We start from the raw sequence: 20,727 nt of genomic DNA on the forward strand, positions 1-20,727 counted from the left end.
GACTGTTTATTTGTCTGACTAAAAATGGGCTGCCTAGGGGCCTTGCAGACGGGATGAGGAGGAAAACAAAAAGAACAAGCACTTACAGATAAATCCTGACCAATTGGTGTTAACAAAGATAATGACCAGGAACAAACCTGGTGGGTTGCACTCATTGATAAGGAAAGAAGTGGCATGTGGGAGTGTTTATTCCAGCGGGGTTATCTGATCGAGGACTTCCAAATTACAAAACAAACACCAGAAACAAACCTGCTCAGTCCCAGTGATTGCTAAGTGTGAGAATGTTTATTCTAGCAGGGCTGGCTGATAAAGGGCTTCTAAATTGGGATGCTAAAGAAAAAAAAAAAAGGAAGCAATAAGCAAACACGCTGGGGCATAGATCCGACAAAGCAATCACAATCACAAAGACACTGACAAGAAACAAACCCTGCCTGTCAGACTAAGAGCTGGGCCATCCACAAGTTAGAGCCACTACTCTTAGAAAAGCCAACCAGGACACTGCAGCTGCTGAGGCTGTAAATCAGGGAGGTTTTTGGGACACAGGACAGGGGCAGTAGTGGGATCTACACAGCAAAACATGTAAGGCAAGGTAGTTGAAGAGGGACAATATGCAAAAAAGGGTATAAAAGGAAGTGGTCACATGTAAAATGGCACTGGTCATTATGCTTGTCTGGCTGTGCCCTGCACCTGACCAACAGAGCCTGTTCTTAACAAATCTTTCATTATTAAATCTTAACTCTCTCTCTGTGTAATTGCACGCTCCCTCTCATGTGTGGTGTGAGGACTAAGTACCAGCCTCTTGTGAGACCTGTGTGTGTGTGAGTAGAAACTGGAGCCAGGCAGTGGAACCAGTGGGGATCCCACTGGGATGGGGACGGTGTGTGTTCCCAAAACCAGCTACTGGCAGAGAGCTGAGTGAACGAGGTGAGCAGCACACAGAGGAGCCGTGCTGGTACTCAGGTCACTTGCAGAAGTGCATGTGCTTGTGAACCTGGAGCGTGGTGCCTGTGCACCTGCACCAGTGACCTGGCTCTGCCAGCTGGAGAGGAAGAAAGGAGTTGGCTGGCTGTGCTTGTTTTATAGGAATCATGCAGTAGGTGCTGTTGAAGGCATCACGCTGTAGCAGGCTGTGTGATGGGCTATGTCAGCGTCCTGTGTGTCTGTGTTTCTCTGGGATGTCTGCTCAGCTTTGCTACTGGCTTGGCCCTGTACAAGGAAGGCAGCAGCCACGTCCTGCAGGCTGCACGGAGACACCGGGCTGCTGGGTTCCAAAGGCCTGACTTTGGAGCAGCTGGAGGAGGCACCTGTACTCTCATGTCACTTAAATACTTCTCAGGTAAATAAAAAAAAAAAAAAAAAGATTTTGGGTGTACCTTACCTATTGCTCAGAAAGACATTTCTTGTTGTAACTGTTTCTGTCACAATAACCAGTTGTTTAAATCTGCAGTTCAGCACTGTCCTTGTGGCTTGGTTGTTCATCGTCCTTTAATAAAGTTTTCTGCTTGTTATTCCTGCTGTTCTCAAGGGAATGTCTGTTTGCCTTTTGGCTTTACTCTGGCCCCCAGGAGCATCACAGTCCTTAGCTATACCAAGAGACCATGGCTGACATTAGCCAGTCTCAACAAGCGCATCTTGTTCAGAATAAAGATTAATGACATCTTGTAACAGACTTTGCACACAGTCAGCCCAAATACAGGACGTCCCTTTGCCATGTTTTTTTTATTTTTTATATCAAATCATTTGTAACCAGCAATAATAATACTTTTAATTATAACAGGGAAAAAAAAATGAAATTCCCCTGTCTATAATTCCAGGTCACTCTACAGTTCCTACATTCCCCATTCTATCTACGAATGACATCTGTACTTAAGTCAGATTACACAAATCCCATTTACTTACAGATCCTAGCCAACAGATTTATAGAACAAGGCAAATATTGGAAAAGTAACAAAATTAATAAACATAAACTTTCACTTTATGAACTTCTTTGTCTTCACATTCTCTTTGCTTATTGTAGTAATAGTAGGTATTGTCCCTTCTCTGAAGCTTCTTTACAAATCCAGTTTCTGGCCAACACTCCACCTACAAATAGAATAAAAGGATATATAGACATCCGCTGAATAATGTCTGTGCATTATATTGCAGAAAATATAGGGTACATTTCACTGGAAAAGTTCACTGCATCTGACCGCTACTTTGCTATTAATTTGCTTGACTTTTAAAGAAGATTAAAAGCAGGATGTGAGAAACCAGTTTTCTGGTTTGGGATAATGATTTTGTTGATCAGAAAACTCTAGAAATAAGGATCTAAGAATATTTGATAGAGTCATTTAGAAAGTGGGCCAGTCAAAGCTTTTAGAATATATCTAGGAATAAAACATTGATGCTATTCATTTATTCAGTAATCTGAGATGCTGTAAAATTCCACTTCTCTACAACTGACAGACACTTAAGTGGTTCTTCAGGATTCTTCTGACCATGAAAAATGTGTACATCGCACATTTCATTACTGATTTCATAAAGATAAAGTGAGCTACGTGTACTGTAAAAGCTGGTCTCAAAGACAGCAGGATCAATCCTGCAGGAAACCAGCATCATCTTGGTGCTGTTTGGTATTCACAGTGTGAAGCTTTGAACAAACAAGTGCTCAAGCCTTTAGTTTAACAGCTTCATGGCTTGGATAGGCAGCTATCTGCAGCTTGAACTGTGTTTCTGATCAATTTGAACCTCCAAAAATCACGTAATAAGAATCTCATTTCTCTTCCAGGCAGAGTCGACAATACGATGTCTAAGTAGAGCATTCTCTAACTGGAGAGTTCCAGAAGTAGTACTTTTCTTACCTTATTACTTAGACATACAGTTATCTGCATTCTCTGTCTGAAGCTAAGAGCCTTAATATTCATGACATCTACATTCTAATTGCATCATTAACCATAACTGCATTATGGAAACCTAATACGGAGTAAACAAGACATTTCAAAACGTGTCAGTTGAAAGAGAACCTCTACCAGATCCTGGCAAGTCTGAACGGAATGCACAATCATTTTCAATTGGAGTAAGCGATGTTCTTCAACCTTTATGAGGTTTTAATTGTTTACACCCTGCCATAAATCTTCAGCAGACTGATCCTGCCGCACTAGTTACAGGATTTCCTTTTGCACCGGAATTTACTCTACAGCCTTTACGGCGGTGTCTGAGCCCACAACAAAATAAATAACTGTGGCTTATTATGCACATCGACGTTTTGCTGTTTTGAGTTAATGGGAATGAGGAATGACTTTCTCAGGAGTATTCCACACTTAGGTGCACTGGAGGTTAACATACTTTAAACTGTATTTTTCATGAGATTTATGGTGCTTTGGAAGAGCAATTACAGAGATCTAATAAAGATAGCAGGTTGTTTGCTGTACTAAACTCTTTGTTGCTCTTTTGAATCTCAGGTAGCCACTGAATATCTGGCTATTTTACATTACCTCACCTGATGTGCTAAGGAGTATTACCAGTAGCTGTAGCAACTGGACAACCAAGTCCTGGATGTGCTCAGCTGACAAATGCCTCCTCCATAACTCCCTTTACCCCAGTTGGCATCAAATACTTCTGCTTGGGACAGTTTCAGAAATAGGTAGAAACCAAGTTTTGGGTGTGCATGGTCTGATTATCTATCCTACCATGCAGTTCAACTGTAAAAGTGAAGCTGGTAAAAATGATATAGGACTGAGTCCTCTGACAATGGATGTGTTTACCCTCTTAATAGACCTGTTAGGAATGGGGAAACTTCACAGAGAATTACCTTTGATATATTCCTTTCCTCAAAGCTGAATTAGTCTTTCAGATGGCAGCTACATCTATTCAAAGAAATCTCTAACACTTCTAAATGCATAAGAGATGTGGAACAAAAACACAGGCTGGTGAGTGTTTCTATTTCACTTCTGAAAAATAAATTACTCTGCACAGTTAATAATAGTGCAAGAATTCAAGTCAGATCTGGGAGAAAAAAAAACTACCAGAAGCTAGCCTGATGAGAGGAAATAAGAGGCACCTTCATTTTTACTTAATAATTTAACAGGAGAAAGAAGTGTAATGCAATAACCCTTGCACAGTTCCAAATCTTACCGTATCAACTTGTTTTACTTGTTTATATTCAAACTCATCTCTGTATCCAGCTTGCTGAAATCTGTATAAGTTCTCTACCTCATCTGACCAATTTTTGGCATGACGTATAGATTTTGGCTTGAGGTCAGCTTTGGCCATGACTGCAGAAGCTTCAGGCTTTATCCTGAAATTAGATTTTTGAAAATGAAATAAGAGAAGGCCAAAGTAAGTGATTTTGTTAGGGAGGCATATGGATGAGTAGAACAACAAAAAAATTATACACAATGCAATAATGTCTTCAACTCAAAGTCCGAGGTTAAAAAAGAAAAAATCATTATAAACAATCAGAATTAAATTAAATGTACTCATTGATCTCATACAAACCCAAGTCACCTACACTTCTACATCTAGGAAACCGTTATCATGGTATTTTTGTCACCCTGAGTTAACAGTGGTGCATAAAATTTACTGGTGCCCATTGATGCATAAAAACCAAACAAAACCCTGTGGTTGTTTCTAATTTCACATTTTCACAGTCACTGCCCCCTCAGCCAGGCAGCTTTTCAGGTTTTTCTTTCTTCCTATTGAAGGGACACCAAACTGGCAACCACAAAATGAAAAACTGGGATGTTACTGAAGAACGGGATGCAGTCAGGATGGAAGAGAAGGGAGAAATGCACCGCCATGCATATGGAGACAACGGAGTTGATTTTAAGAAATAAGTTGGGTGAGGTAAGGAAAAGGGAAGGCACACAACCTACCAAACTTCATGTTAGTCTGTGCTTGCCCAACCCAAATCTGCACTGACTGCCACTGACATTCTCCCCACACCAAACCCATTTGTTCAATTCTGCTGAGAAATAGTGAATAGGTCAGTCAGCTCTAAACCTGGGAGGTAAAACTCAGAGTGTAAAAATCAAACAAATAAAAATTTAAGCAATTAAAAAAAATGGACTGAAAATTTACCAATGGTGGATCTGAACTATATTTCAAAAATACGAATCGCTTGATTTCTACCTAATATCTGAATTTCACTGCATTTGCTTTCTTGAGTATATCTTATTCTGTTACTAAAACCAGAACTTTATATTGTCTCTGCAAGCAACCATACAGAACTCTACCATATCTACAAGACATAACCAGAAATGGGTCCTCTCCTAGGTTTGTAACGTCACCAGGTTTCAGCTTTGCAATTAGGAACGTATTTTGAAGGAAGGAGAAAAAGCTTATGGATTTTGTAGAGAGGGGATGAAGAGTCTCACTGCCTTTGGGTAGAACGCTGCCTCCAAATCCTGCACAAAGTAAAATTTCCTTACTTAGCAAGTTCCTGTATCAACTGAGGGCTTGAAAAGTGGAAAGCTGATGCCTTTTCAAATGCTTTTAGTCCATTAAAAGAAGCAGGAAAGGAAAAAAAAAAAAAGTCACGCTGCAGCATACACATCTTTGGGAATATATCAAGAATTATCGTTATCATAATGGAGAACCAGAAGCCTGCAGTTCTGCTGTCTGACCGTATAAGAGCCATTAGCAAAAAAAGGGCCTTTCATCTCTTACCACATATGCTTTATTAAAGATCAATAAAAACCATGCACAAGGACTCTTTTCTGGCAACACTAAGCGTCTTGCAGTTCAGCACTGCAAGCATTAAGCAGTAAGAGCTCTGCAGCTCTTTACTGGCATTTTGGAATGGCAGGCTGACAACTACTACTGAAAAAAAAACAAAACAAAACAAAACCAAAGTAGATTTTCCCACCCAGTTATGAGGTATCCCGTACGAATTACATGCTTAGCATATATCATTAGAAATTTTTGTGTAGTCTTGGAAATATTTATCTCAAAAAAAAAAAAAAATTAATCCCTTGCTGCAGAGTGCCCTTTTGTAGCCATTACAGAGCTGTTCCTATCCTGTGCACGCTCAACCATGTTTGAGAACTGCTGTCAGTCTGGGACTCGACACACTTAACATTATTAGCGATGACATTAGAGCTACAATTTGTAATAGTTCAGTATTTCTCAGGTTTTTTTCTGGTAACTTACACATCGCTAGGGTTAAGTACTTCATCACAGGATGTGCTGAATCCATCTGATGTGTGTGCTTCTCCAAGACACCTAGACAAGCCTGGCACTTCCTGACTCACCATTGCTGGTGGCCTGTCCACAGGCGCTCCTGCTCAAACACAGGTACAAAGGTCACATAGTTAAAGTGCCAGCTTGCTGGCTTCAAATAATAACAATAAAAAAATCTATCCTTTCTATGATGCTATTTAAGCCCTTTGCAAATTGTGCTCTTTGTCTATTGTAGTGCCCCTGAGTTGCACAGAGATCTGGTTTCATTGCACAGGAGCACGAGATAAGCTGTCCTCCAGACAGCCTACAGAACAGAACCATCATTTCCATGATGGTCGCCCCTGAGCCTCCTCTTCTCCATGCTAAACAACCCCAGCTCCCTCAGCTGCTTATCACAGGACTTGTGCTCCAGGCCCTTCACCAGTTTCGTTGCCCTTCCTTGGACAAACTCCAGGACCTTGATGTCCTTCTTGTAGTGAGGGGCCCAAAACTGAACACAGGGCAAGACAATAGTAAGAAAATATAATTCAGCATAACACTAATGCTTTTCATGTGAATGAAAATTGTTCAACAGTAAACTTTGCTAAAACGTTTGTCTACTCTTACTTTAGGGGAAATAGTGACATTTCACATCTCTATTTTGGCTTTGGGAAAGATTTTTATGTTATCCCGCCATAATTTCTACGGAATCCTAACTAGCCTGGGCCTACATATGTTTGTTTCCTTAATGCTTGTACAAGTCAGCATTTACAGGATCTATTTTGGTTCCTATAACAGCCAGTCAAATATTTCTAATGGCTTCAACAGACTTTTCATGAGACCTTTTTGTATTTGCCAAGGTATTGAGGTAGATGTCTAGGCCCCTGGCCTGACGTTACACTGACTAAACAGAACCACAGAAGGGCTGAGGTTGGAAGTGACCTCTGGAGATCCTCTGGTCCAGCCCCTGTTCAAGCAGGAACACCTTGAGCAGGTTGTCCAGAACCATGTCCAGATGGCTACTGAGTATCTCCAAGCAGGGAGATGCCACAACCTCTTTGGGCAACCTGTTCCATTGCTCAGTCACCTGTACACTAAAGTTTAATCTCATGTTCAAAGAAAGCCTTCTTTATTTCAGTGTCCAGTGCCTCTTGTCCAGAACATGAAAAAACTACTGTATATATGAGAAATCACCAGATGTGGCAGATACCAGTATAGAAAGCTAATTTTGGAAGCATTTACGAATGTGGATGTATTTATGACAAGTTTGAGGTAGGGGTTGTCAAAACTGAACTGCAATCCTGATCAGCTGGAGAGGGAGAATAGGACCAACAGTCTTCATGTTTATTTGAGTGCTGTTTGTATTTATGTGGGTGCCAGTAAATGCACTGTTTTCAGTCTGTGTGTCCAGCTGAATGTATAGCTTGTGACTGTGTGTGCACGTACAGCTGTCAAGAGTATTATCCTCATCCTGGCTACTCGCTGGAAAAGGAAACACAGCAACCTGCTTCTGTGGGGCTGGAACAGGAGAACTCCCTGGTGTTTGAAGTCCTGGGGATTTGGCTCCCCTTAGCAGTATTAAGCACCACTAAAAGCTGAGAAGCAAGGAGCAGCTCACTACTTACTTTCAAGTTCTTGAGACAGTGTCGTATTTGTGTCTCCCTAAAACAGCTGCTCCACAATGCTTCTTTTTATCTTCTTTCTCCAATTCTGTTTCCTTAAAGTTCACAAAGTGAAATAAGACGTTTTCTAAAAGATAAGACTGCACTTAAAAACTATCACCACGACCACCAAACTGCTCCACCAAAAAACATGGGGTGTGCAGAGGTAGCGATGAAGGGCAGACGCTGGGGTTTCCCCTGCCCCATAAGCCGGAGCTGCAGAAGGATTAACCCCAGTGCAGACACCATGACCGTAAGACTCTACCCCACGATCTTGACTGGACCCCAGCCTCTCACCATGCCCACAGATGACCTGCAGACCCCAAAACCCACCCCACGGCCCCATCCACGACCCCAACTCCCCCATCCCACGACCCCATCCCCACCCCTAACCCCCTCCTCACCGCCCTGCCGGTGTCTCCAACCCCCAAGCCGCCACCCCAAGCCCCGACTCAGCCCCGTGCCTCCCCCCAGGACACCCTCAGCCCCTCTCAGCCCCTCGCAGCCCCTCTCAGCCCACCCCCAGCCCCCGTCCCCTCGTCCCGGCCCTCAGAGACCTCGCGGCCCGCCCCGGGGCCTTCCCCCGCCCCACACCGGTCCCTCCGCGCCCCGTTGCTAGGCAACCGCTCCCGCCGCCGCCATTTTGAGGAATCCGTCAGCCGGCTTCAATATGATTGGCCGGCAGGTAGGCGGGACCGCCTTCCCATTGGCCAAACGCGAGGAGGGAGGCGGGACCATCTTTCCTATTGGCCGAGAGCTGGGGAGGAGGCGGGACTAACGACGAGAAGGCGGAAGAAGAAGCGGCCGCCATGAGCCGGTTCGGGGGCCGGCTGCGGGAGTACCCGGCGCTGTCCATCGACCGCTTCGACCGCGACAACCTGCGGGCGCGCGCCTATTTCCTGTCACACTGCCACAAGGGTGAGCGCCGCGCCCCCGCCGCGACCGTCGCCATGGCGACGGCACTCCCCCCCCCCTCCCGCCCGTCTCCATGGCGACCCCTTTTCCCGCCTCCCGCCCGTCGCCATGGCGACTCCCGCCCGTCCCTGTGGCGGCCCCCTGTGACCGCCATCTTTCCCCGCAGATCACATGAAGGGGCTGAGGGCGTCCGCCCTGAAGAGGAGGCTGGAGGGCAGGTACGGCGCGAGGGGAACGGCCCCCTCAGGGCTTGGGAGGCGGCGGTCGGAAAGAAGGGCAGCGAGAATTATTATTATTATTATTTTTGACAGGACAGTTCGTGGCCTGTCAGAATTTTATGTTTTATTTGAGGACAAAGTAAAGTTTGAGGCACGAAGAGGTGTCTGGCGCTCTGCTGGAGGAGGTCTCCTGACTTTTGGGACCTTCTCCTCTCAAATCCTTAACTTATCACATATTTCAGCCAAAACATCGACGGTTTAACCAAAGCGTGTGGAACATCAGTGATTTAAGCACTGCTGTCAACGCTTTGCCCACTAAATACCGTTGTCCTCAGGGTTATGCCACACAAAAGTAGGCAGCTGAACGCCTGCAGCCTGTTTGCCACCAAGGGAAGGCTCCGAAGGGACACAGCTATGGATCCCAATTCTTCCTTCAACTTGAAGCACTGTCCTGAAAACATGCACCTTGTACGACTTCAGATTTTCTTGTATTTCTTTCACCAACTCCCAAAAGCTAAACTATGAAGGGTTTTTATTCAGTTTCTAACCAAACATCACCTGTGACTGGAGGTCACTTGACTGCCACTGAGGTCTGTGCCCCAAAAACTCAGTATTACAAACTACAGAGAGCTCCATCACTTGGGAAGGGCAGCAGTTATCCGAGTGGTGCTGATGGTAACAGCATGGTCCTCTTGAGCTCTGACTGCTCCTTTTGGACCAGGAGCTGAGCAGTGCTTTAATAAATGACCTTGTATGGAGAAGGACTTAAATTCTTGGGTTTTGAAGCAGTTGCCTTCATGCAGACTGTCTGTTCAGTGGGATTATCTGGCTCCTGAAGTCATGAATTCCATGGATGAGTTAGTTGGCAGGGACCAGCAGCAGGCTTGAAAGCAGTCTAACATCTGAACCTGCAGATAATTGAGTTTCAGTTCCTTGCCATGTTCTCAGACACCGTTACGTTTGTTAGAGTAGGTGTTGCATCTCCTCAGATGCACGCAGGTAATCTCTCTTTGCTCATCAGCTCTATCTGTGCACTGTGCAAAAGCTAGAGCTTTGCAGGAAGCAGTTTGTTGTGCTGCCTGCTAGCTGCCCCAAGTCTCAGGGAGACCATATGTGTCTGAATCAGATCTTGGTGGGTATGGAGATGAGCAAAGATGTATGTACACGTGGCCATGTACCAAAAATGCACATGTGTGGGCACACATGGGTAAGATTTTGGGTCTGCGGTCAGTGAAGAAAAGCCCTGCAAGGTGAAGCAACTTGTCTAGGGCCCACGTCAGGCAGGGGCAGAACAGCTCCTGCAGGCTTGCTGTTCTATAGATTTTTTTTGGGAAAGAGGGAGCCGTGTGCATGTTTTGGTGTACTTGGTGTGAGGTACCAATTCACCGTTGCTCCTTGTCTCTGCTTCTTTCTTGTCTCCTTTCAGCCTGAAAGTTAAATTATATTGCTCGCCAGTAACTAAGGAATTGCTGCTGACTAACTGGAAATACAAGTTCTGGGAGAATCACATTGTGAGTATTTTTTTTTATTATTTATTTTTAAATTAATGGTTTCCAAGCAGTGGCTCCAGGGAAGAGGAAGCTTCCCTTCCTCAAGGTCTCTTAATGTTGGTTTTGATACGCTATTTCAGCTCTTAAGTTCCTGCACCAGTAGGAACTTCCCCCGCTGCCTGCTATGTTGGATTGTTTTATTGTTGTTTACTGCTCAGTTTTATTTTTCTCTCCACAAAATTAATCCTTTTCTCTCAACTTACTCATGTCTCTTTTCTCCTGTCTGTATTCTACATCTCTCTTGCTTCATTTAAAGCCTTGTATTATTTGGAGTGTAATCTTTCAGTTACGTTATCTTCCTTCTACTTTTTGGAAGATGAATTATCTTTAGCAGGAAAATGTTGTAGTGATGTAAAATCGCTAAGGAAACCAATTACCTGATTTCAGTTGTTTGGAGCTAACTTTCCAGTGATCAGTGGTCGTGTGTAGATGTGGCTTATCTATAGCTAGATGGATGTAGTTAGTTATTTTCTTCCCTTTGCAGATGCAGGCTTTGAAACTGAGCACGATTCCTTTCACATCCTACTGTGTGTACGTACATCGTCACATAGTGTAAGGATTTGGTGTCCCCCAAGCAAGGACAGGAGAGTCTTCTAGTCAAATGACAGCTCAGGAACTTCAGGCAAGCTGAAACTTCTTTCCTTGGGCAGTTATGGCTCAGAGTTGCCTTATAGTTTTTATAATTGTGGGTGTTAAGCTCCATATTCAAAGAAACTCCTACGAGTTTCTTATCTAGGAGCTGAGTCCGGGTAGGAAGAAAAAGAGAAAAAGGGGATTCCTGTACGTTTAATTGTGAGGCTGAGGAGAACGTGATTACCTTTATACAAAGTCTCAAGTGACCGAAAGATTTAATTATTTTGGAGGAGCGAATGTGATTCTGTGCTCTGCACTAAGGACTCTGAGCATCCCGTAGCCATTTGATTTGATGTTCAGACTGAAGAAGCAATCACGACATCAGCTTCCAGATAAATGTTTCTATGATTGACCTGTGTTTGTTCATGTGACACGAGAGGCTTTCTGAATCTGCTGCTGGCTTTAAAATCTAAACTACTGAAGATCTGCTGGAGACACTGTTGTGTATACTCATGGATGTCAGTGAAGAATTCATCAGGCGGTTTAGATCTAAACCTTGGCAGTTGTTTCACTGCATTAGGAAATTAGGGCATTACTGAGAAATGTTGAGTATGCAGGCTTAAGAGCAACCTCGTGAGTTTATTCAGCTTCAGAAAGAAATTGCAGATGATAAAATTATTTAAAAAGACAACTCTTGCTGATGGCTTGAATTCTTAGTGTGAATTGCTTTTGATGTGTATATGCAAGTTTTGGAGCAAGCCAGGTAGTTTTCTGTTCGATTAGCATTGTGGTTTGTCATGGAGAAGCCAAATTCTATGAGCTCAGCGTGAGTACCAGCTCGATAGATCTCTTGGAACCGCTCAGAAATCTGGAACGGGGACGTGGTGTCTTGTGAATCCACTGGTGTGCTCTGGGACTGGGATGTCTTGAACGTTATGCAAAACCAAGGCAGATGATCCAGCCAGAGAAAACTGTGCTTTTGCTATTAAACAGGCCAACAGATTTTCCTTTTTGTAAGCATACAGGCACTGATCGGGATATCTCCAGTTCATTTTTTTGACATAATTTTTTTTTCCACTGGGAATGGAAATCCAAGACTTACTAGAAAGAAGTGAGCTCAATTTTACAGGCTTAGAATTAGCTGCAGTACATGCTGAAGATGTCTGTGTAGTGAATTCTTAGCCCTAAACATGAACCCAGATGTTCAGTAAGTCATCTAATGCATTTGTTCGTTTTGGTACAGGTTGCACTGGAAGTTGAAACTCCAACTCAGATTTCTTTAGTAGATGAAACTTCTGGTGAGGTAAGTTACAAAAACAACTCCTATCTTTTGTAGAGCATCCCAAGGTTTTTTCCAAGATGTTTTTTCACCAGGAAGCAAGGAAGCAGCGCTGTCTCCTGGTTGACAGGCTCTCATGAGCACCTTACAACCTGCCGTCATCTCTTCTGGCATGGCAGGATGGTTGTTGCTGCTCAGGGCTTGTTGCAATGTGAAGAAACGTCCTCTCTTCATTCAAAAGCAGTGCCAAGTGCTGCGTTGCCTGTGAAGAGCAATGTGTTGCTTTCACCGTGTCAGTGAAGGTACCAGCAGTACTCACTGCAGTGTGAAAATAACGCCAACCCCTCTCTTTCAGAAAGAAGATATAGAGGTGACGCTTCTACCAGCTGGTCACTGTCCTGGATCAGTCATGTATGTCCTTCCAGTACTCTAAAATTTGTCCTACGGAGTCTCAATAAATGATGTGGTTGTGTCTCTTTATTTATTTTTCTTCCTTTCCTAACTAGCACTGTAGCCGCAGGGTCCACCAGCTTCAGTCAGCGTTAGAACCCAGATTGCACGGGGCTTTTCTGTCCACGCAGAAGTCAGTTGTTACCATGCTAGGGCAGAGCACTTCTTCCTGTGCCTTGAAAAACAACTTTCTTGACTGCAACTGCACTTAAAAATGGTGCACAAAACTGTGGTTAAAAATAAAGCCCATGCTTACTAGATGTCAAAAACAAGTTGCCCAACTTCCTGGTACAGATGCCTAATAAACTCCTTTGGGTGCAGAAGACAGCTGGGCTTCCCCTGCAGAATCTGTGAGGCTTTTGGCCTTTGTGGGCTCTAACACTGGGCATGTTCCAGACGTGCTGAGTCTGAATCATTGGCTTTATTTGAAGTTAGTCTAGGACAAAATTGAGCCCGGTGTTTCTATTATGTTGTATTTTAGTCACACAGATTTCTCTAAGCAAAAGAAACTAATTGACAGCTGGCAGTTAATGCTTTATATTGTTGAGTTTGACTGGAGTGTTCCTGTTTGCAGGTTTTTGTTTCAAGGTGAAAATGGCACTGTGCTGTACACGGGGGATTTCAGGCTTGCAAAAGGAGAAGCAGCCAGAATGGAGCTTTTGCATTCAGGGACCAGGTATGAGGAAAAGAATCCACATTTTAATTCAACTTCTGGAAAGTCTTTGGCTATCCATGGGGTTTAGAAAGAACAAAAGATCATACAGGCAGGGACAATTCGTGAATGTCATTTTTTTCCCCTCATTTTTTAAATTGTGTATTAAATATACTGCAGTAAGACAAGCTTGTACCTTTTGAAGAGAGGAAGTGATACATCTTAATACTGTGATGCATTGATCACAATGTCACATTTCTCTCTTTTAGAGTAAAGGACATTCAGAGCGTGTATTTGGACACCACTTTTTGTGATCCCAAATTTTATCATATACCAAGCAGGGTAAGTAAATAAGCCGTGAGAGGAGAGGTCCAAAAGCGACTAATCATTTAAACATCCCTTTAGGTAAATCCTGAAAATACAAAATGGCATTTTAGGCATTTGCCTATCAAATCACGGTGCTTTGGGAGTATCTTCAAAGACGAATCACAATATTTTCTGAACTTTTCAGGAGGAGTGTCTAAATGGGATCTTAGAGTTAGTGCGAAGCTGGACCTCGCTGAGTCGCTATCATGTTGTGTGGCTGAATTGCAAAGCTGCTTATGGTTATGAGTATTTATTTATTAACCTCAGTGAGGAACTTGGAATCAAGGTAATGCTTCCATACCAGTAATTCTTTAAAACCTATCAGCGTTTTTTGAGAGCAGAACCACACCTGTATAGTTCCTCTAGCTGCAGTTCACCAAATACATCAAGCTAATCAAGAGTAAACTGTCTTTTTTTTAGGTGCACGTGAACAAGCTGGATATGTTCAGAAACATGCCAGAAATCCTCTGCCATGTTACGACAGATCGGCACACTCAGATTCATGCCTGTCGACATCCTCGGGTGCGTATCATTTTGGACAGCCTCTGCTAACCTCTCTGAATAACTGGTTGCAGTTGTTCTGGTGCTGTTGTTCTACAGCAAGCTGGGGCCAACTGGTTGCTTAATGCAGAGGAGAATGAAAATTTCAGCTGGTGGGTTAAGGTGTGTTTTTAGAAAAGATATTATCTGATACTATATATGGCTTAATTGTATTTGAAACTTAGAAATTGTTAAATGAGGTAAGATGAACAGTAGGTTAAATCAGTCAGGTGTTATCCCTTCAAATATATCAAAACCAGCTCTTGTGATTTGCTTTGTCAGCTCTGGAAGCAAGAGGTGACAGCAAAGATACAGTGTTCAAAAGAGTTGGAAGCGCAATAAAAATACAGTCTGCCTAGATACTGCATTGCTTAATTTCTGGGGGGAAAAAGCCAGGATTACACTTAATTTGATGTTGCATTTGGCAGGATGATGACTGCTTTCGAGGGAACAGACTGCCCTGTGGAATGACGTGCCAAAACGGAACTCCCTTGCGCATAATTAGCATCAAACCCTCCACTATGTGGTTTGGAGAAAGGATCAAGAAAACCAATGTAATTGTGAGGTGAGTGTTTAGGCCGTGCTGAAACTTGTTACAGGTGTGTATCTTGCCTGAGGTTTGTATAACCGAATCTTAAAATGGGCTGTTTAAGAGCAAGTTATGTTTGCCTGATGACTGAGCTTGAAAACCAGCTGCCTAAATTATATACCTCCTGTCTTTTTTTTTCTTTGTAGGACTGGGGAGAGTACATACAGAGCTTGTTTCTCTTTCCACTCTTCATTCAGTGAGGTTTGTATACGTGTAGTACTAAGTAGACACTGATTAACCTGGAGTTCATGCTGTGACTTGTGACAATTAACAAAAAACAAACAAACAAAACCCACAAAACACTACCTAAGGAGATACGAAGTTCTGGATGTTGGAGGCAGAGATATCCCCAGACTAGCAATGTTTTAACTGCAGAAGAACGTGTTAAGGTAGGGCAGGATTACAAGCCCATTTTTGTTTTCTCTGCTTGAAGCACCAGTCACCACTACAACTGTTTTGGTTATTCTGTAACTTAAAAATGTGAACTTAAATGCTTACAGCTTGGCATGTTGGTGTTTCAGTACATTGGTTGTCTGCTGTGACTCAGTTTTGGGCAGCTTTGACCTCTTTCCCCTGTCCACACATTCAAGCAGAAATTTTCTTCCATCGCAGCTGCCTCCTCTTTCTTTGCTGAAGGCTAAAATGAAATTGGGCCTGGCAGCATCCTCTCTAGAATCACACGCCTTCATTTAACATGACGATCCAGTCCTTCAAGTACTTTTCTCATAAGAAGCTGAACTGAAGCTGGATTAGTGCTACCAATCAACCTGTCACAAAGCCTTGCGTGTACAAAACGGAGATTATTCTGAGCCCTAGAAAGGTGGTCCCGTTTTTAAGAACCCAAGTGAATTGTTGGAATTTCCTCTGCCTTGTAGAAGAGGACCATCTTCCTAGAGTTCGGAATAACCTCTGGGTAGAGGTGCTAAGTAGTACGTAAAGCACAGCAGCTCTGCTGGCAGAATGTGCGGGGCAGTATGTTGTGAGTAACAGACTTGGACGTGTAAAAACAGTTGGGTTGTACTGGTCTGTGTAGATAGGAGCATAATCTGCAGTCACGTAGTTGTGTTCAGTGCTCAGCACGGGTAGAACCTCAGCTGGAGTGAAGTGCTGACATGTTTAAATGCAATTTTCAAGAAACTGTCAGACCCAGGGTTTTGTTACCCTTAGTGTTTGGCTTATGACCCAAACTGTTGTTGGTGTAACTCATGAAACTGCTTCTCTTCTTCAAATTAGATTAAGGATTTCTTGCGACACATCTGTCCAGTGAACGTGTACCCCAACGTGCTGCCGGTGGGTGGGACAGAAGACAAAGTTATGGAACTGTAAGTGGCAGCTGGTGAAAGGAGGTCACCTAGTCCCTGTTTGAGGACAACTCTCCTGAATCCCAGCCTCTCAAGCAGGCCAATGTCTTCTACTTCACTCTTCTGATAATTCAGTTCCCTTCCTGCCACATTCAGTCCTGCAGATTTCTGTCTGACCACTAATACGTTGAGCAGAGTCTGAGAGTTTGCATTCCACACACTAGGCACAGCTACGTAGAGAGGCTTTTCTGATCGTTGTATTTGGGTGGCACCTGTGTTCATCTCACTTCATTCTTCACCTGTTTCTACTTGTCAGTGCTATTTCTGGGAAGTTTCTTATAAAGAGAATTAATTCCTTTGGGCACTTGAACTTCTACTCTCTTTGCAGGCACGAATGTACTCCTGTGCTGCTAAAGATGCTGGCAGCTTAGCAAGTGCTTTTATGGAGTAGGAGAGTTGTGGTGGCACTCAGGCTGAACAAAACGAGGACTTGTTTCTTTGCTCCTTTTTGTTTTCTTCCTTAATAGGAAAGGAGACACTTTACAGTAACTGAATAAACCTGCAGTCAGATTTTGAACCCTGTCATCTTCCCTTCTCTAAGCAAGGGGCTAAAAGATAGTTTCCAAATGGTGTACATTTTAAGGTAAATACCTGGAAATGACACATTTTCTCCCTTAAAGCTGCCTAAGCTCACCAACGTATTAACATTTTCCCTAGCTATTGCTGCATTTCCTTTAACGCTTTTGCCGCAGTGCCTGTGAAAGGCATGAAGCAGTGTCAAAATATTTACTTTTGTGCCTGAAAATAGCTGCCAAGTTCTAAATACTGATTTTTTCTTCATTCACCTCAGATTACAGCCGCTATGCAGATCGTACAGGAGAAACCAGGAACCTAGGTACAAGCCCTTAGGAACACTAAAGAGAGTCCACAAAAGAGACTTATCTGATACAGGTAAAAAATTCTGCTGGTGGTTCTGTCCTTAAAGGAAAGCCTAAGACAAAACAGAGGTGCCAAAAGCCACGGCATTCACTAGTCTGTATAGAAAGCAAGAGAAACACAGAAAGGAGAAATGTAAATGAAGTGAACTTAGTATTCAGGAGGGCGATAGTAAAGCGTGCTTGCTTGTGATCTCAAAATGTACTTAAAAACCTTGTACATTCTAGAAAGGTTCCATTCCACAGCCCTACACCATCTCTAATAAAGCTGTTTTCTGACTCTGCCTGTATCACGTCCCGTGCTGTGGACGAACAGTGAGGTATTTCAGAGGAATTGTTCCTCTTCATTATCTTCAACACAGGGCTTCTTAGCACCTGGTATCTTTTTTAACTAATGATGGTTGCTTCAGCAGTGGGTGCTCTGTAGAGATTCTGGAGAGCCACTGAACTAGAGGACGGCTTCAGGCCTGCTGCAGGGGGCTGAATACATGAATGTAGATCAGTGTCCATCAGGGCTCCGTTGGATCTGCAGCATGCACGTGGAGGCCAGGGGCAGGGACACCAGCTGTCAGCTTCTGCTTGATGTTTGAGTCAACCTTTATTCAAAGCATGGAAAAAACGCTGGCTTCTTCAGTACCTTCAGTTGTTTGACACCTCTAGAGCCCTCTTACTGCTGAGACTAAACGTCTCCTCATCCTAACAAACCCCCTGACAGTGCTGTTTGTAAGTGCTAACAAGCAGAACGAATTTTGTTAATATGCAACACGCTTTCTTTAACTGCTATTGGATTTATTTTTTGCTTTTTTTTTAAGTGTCTGACCTGGCAAATAATTGCTGCCTCCGAGGATCAGTGCATAGGAGTCTCTTTACCAGTGTAGTGACTGTTCCAGTAGAATGCTAGAAATTAAGGCCCCCAATGAACAAGGAAGGCCCTGACGGATCCCAGTAACGTGGTGTTTGAGTAATGCCAAACCAAACCAGTAAAATTAACTGCTGTAGCTCGTAAGGCACTCTGCGAGCCAGGGCAAACACGTCACTGATGTCCTGCAAAGCCTCCAAATGGCTTAAAGAACTTTTTCTCTGTATTAAATGATTATTTTTTGTTGTTGAAACTTTGCTCTCATAAAAAACAAAAGAAGTTGAAACCTCTGCTAAAATTTTGCTAATTCTTCTCTTGACAGATGAAGATGATCTCTTTGACACAGAACTCACCTCTGCAAGGCCTAAGATTTCCAAGCAGCAGAGAGAAGAGAGCAGGCTGTCTGAAACAACACAGCCTGAAAATGCTGAAGGAAACGTGAAGGAGAGCACAGACAGCTACAAAGCACCCCTAAGTTACACGTCCCTCCAGGTGGACTTCATGGACTGTGAGGAGTCAAACGATGATGATGATGATGACGATGAAGAAGACAAAGAAGATATTGAAAAAAATACAGCTCAAGTTCTTCCCCAGGAGTCAGATGCCACTTCAACAGCAAATTGCAATGGCGTACCTGGTGACCAGCAGGAGCCTAAAGCTGATGTCCCGCGCTGGGATACGTTTTTTAAGTGTGACAGGCTGGATGAGAGCTCTGAAAACGAGGACAACTTCCCGTCCTCAGCAGGTGCTGGTGGGTCCCAGTCCCTTTTCAGCGATTCGGATGGGGTGAGCGACTCCACGCACATCTCCTCCCAGAACTCCTCTCAGTCGACGCACATCTCGGAGCAGGGCAGCCAGGGCTGGGGCAGCCAGGGCTGGGACAGCCAGATGGACACAGTGCTCATCACCTCCCAGGAGAGGAACGCCGCTGACTTCAGCTGCTTCAGCAGAACCGGGAGCAGGATGATTCCTATGCCACACGAGGCTGCCAAGGAGAGTCAAGCTGACAACAGCAGCTGGAAGGCACCGGGGCAGAACAGGTCTGGTGCCTCTGATGTCATCTGTGACTTGAAAAGCAAAGACTTGGAGAAAGAAGCAGAAGCTGGCACTGCTCACGTTCAGGAGGTGCTGGTGGAAACACCTGACGCTTCTAGAGCTCCCGATCTGGAACTGAAGCGGGACTCCCAGAGCTCCTCAGACTTTGAAATTCCCTTGACCCCCGATGCCGAGTTACCTCAACCAGACAAGCTGTACTGCCTGTACAAGAAGCTTGCAGCAGGGGAAAGCATAGTGAGAAAACCCTCCTGAAGCCAGGTAGAACAGATTAAATCACGAGAATAGGGGCATTTTTATTTAAGCCCCAAATTCTTCTTCTTTTTAGTGCCAATTACTACTTGCACTTATGCTAATTTATACACTTTTTCCATATTACTATCATAAATATCATTCTGCAGCCCCTGTAACTTTTGTTGTTCCTTCCATGAAGTATTTTAAAAAAGTACTTCCAGAGGGGACTATAAAAGCCTTCTACCTCCTGAAGTTGATTTTGCAGGGCTGCAAGTAGGTAGATAGAGCAGAGAAACCTAAGGATGGGACACTAAATGAAATTTAGTGTTTACTTTTACCATGAGCTCTAAGAGTTTGCCTTCTATGCAAGTAATCTCAGGTTTTAATACAAAGCTACATTTTTAACTGGAGGGAGGTTGGGAGGGGGGGAAGAATGTGGCATTTTCCAGGAATGGCCATGCAGATACTGTGAAGAGCTGCACTGCAGCTTTAGGAAATCCCGACTTTGCACTGCAGTCATTTTAAAGGACTGCAGAACTAAATAGAGAATGACTGAGCGAAGTTTTGGCTGCCTTTTTTTTTTTTTTTTTGTAATTTCTTTAAATCAAACTGCTCTGCCTTTAAAGTGAGCAGGGACTACACACCACTGCCTATGGTTTAAATCTAACTCACTACAACCCCTTTGTCATCAGTCCCTCTCAGTTGTTTTCCAGAACTACCTAAAAATAAAATGCCAGGTGCTTGGTTCCAAAGCCACTACAAGTAACTTGCTTTGGAAGCTACATCACAGCAGCAGAAGCCAACCTGTTACCTCTGTTATTCAAGGCTCTTAAATTCCACATTTTCCACAACATCCCATTCATGTTACTGAACTCAGTCATGTTCAGATTTCTTTTTTTAAAGCAAGACAAGTCCTCCATGCACGTTTGCCATCATAACTAACTTCTTGCCAAAATTCTTAGCTTCTACAACAGAAATGTGGCTTCAGGTTGTTAAATTTTGATGTCTAGGAAGAAATGCCTAAACACCAGAAGTTATCTGAATGTTCTGTGAGCTCTTAAAGCCCAAAGAATCAAAAGGCTTCCATTATGACAGCTTTCCCTTTTGTGTACATCAAATTTTCTGCTATTTTTATTGAACCACAAACATTAAACCAGCCATCATTCTGCTACTGGGAACAGGGATAGGAAAAAATTATGAAGATTTGCTATCATCGATACATGACTTAAAGGTTATTCAAATCCCTTTGTTCTTCCTCTGTTCCCTTACCCACTCTGTTCCTGGGATTCGGTAACAGATTCCAAGCACAGATTTTTATTTTGCTTTTCAGCAAGGTTAAAGGGAACCAAAGTGCTGTTGTACCTATCTACCTCTGTGAATAAAGTCATACAGAGCAGAATCTTGTCTGTTGGCT

General features: G+C 43.5%; 2 protein-coding genes across 10 annotated transcripts; one reads left to right on the forward strand and one right to left on the reverse strand.

The window, feature by feature from the left end:
- Window positions 1–1,691: 1,691 nt before the first annotated feature.
- Window positions 1,692–8,463, reverse strand: MEIG1 (meiosis/spermiogenesis associated 1). Of its 7 annotated transcripts, none has more exons than XM_068669983.1 (5): window positions 8,357–8,463; window positions 7,764–7,855; window positions 6,130–6,259; window positions 4,114–4,276; window positions 1,692–2,082 (listed from the first exon to the last, which is right to left on the reverse strand). In XM_068669983.1, exons 3-5 carry the CDS (start codon window positions 6,231–6,233, stop codon window positions 1,954–1,956), a joined length of 396 nt encoding a protein of 131 aa, XP_068526084.1. In that variant the 5' UTR covers window positions 6,234–6,259; window positions 7,764–7,855; window positions 8,357–8,463; the 3' UTR covers window positions 1,692–1,953. The 7 variants fall into 7 exon arrangements, with proteins under 7 accessions (XP_068526084.1, XP_068526085.1, XP_068526086.1 ...); XM_068669984.1 differs by having other exon boundaries at window positions 7,764–7,887; window positions 8,357–8,421; XM_068669985.1 differs by having other exon boundaries at window positions 8,394–8,414.
- A 95-nt stretch (window positions 8,464–8,558) lies between these two features.
- Window positions 8,559–20,712, forward strand: DCLRE1C (DNA cross-link repair 1C). 3 transcript variants are annotated; one of them, XM_068669978.1, is made up of 14 exons: window positions 8,559–8,717; window positions 8,881–8,932; window positions 10,359–10,443; window positions 12,299–12,358; window positions 12,690–12,745; window positions 13,359–13,460; window positions 13,706–13,778; window positions 13,948–14,088; window positions 14,223–14,324; window positions 14,771–14,907; window positions 15,078–15,132; window positions 16,165–16,253; window positions 17,083–17,183; window positions 18,349–20,712. In XM_068669978.1, the coding sequence occupies exons 1-14, from the start codon at window positions 8,609–8,611 to the stop codon at window positions 19,332–19,334; spliced, it is 2,148 nt and encodes a 715-aa protein (XP_068526079.1). In that variant the 5' UTR covers window positions 8,559–8,608; the 3' UTR covers window positions 19,335–20,712. The 3 variants fall into 3 exon arrangements, with proteins under 3 accessions (XP_068526079.1, XP_068526080.1, XP_068526081.1); XM_068669980.1 differs by lacking the exon at window positions 8,559–8,717 and adding an exon at window positions 10,967–11,104 and having other exon boundaries at window positions 8,880–8,932; XM_068669979.1 differs by lacking the exon at window positions 13,948–14,088.
- Window positions 20,713–20,727: the final 15 nt, after the last annotated feature.

Source organism: Anas acuta, chromosome 1 (assembly GCF_963932015.1).
Source record: "Anas acuta chromosome 1, bAnaAcu1.1, whole genome shotgun sequence".
NCBI classification, from domain to species: domain Eukaryota; kingdom Metazoa; phylum Chordata; class Aves; order Anseriformes; family Anatidae; genus Anas; species Anas acuta.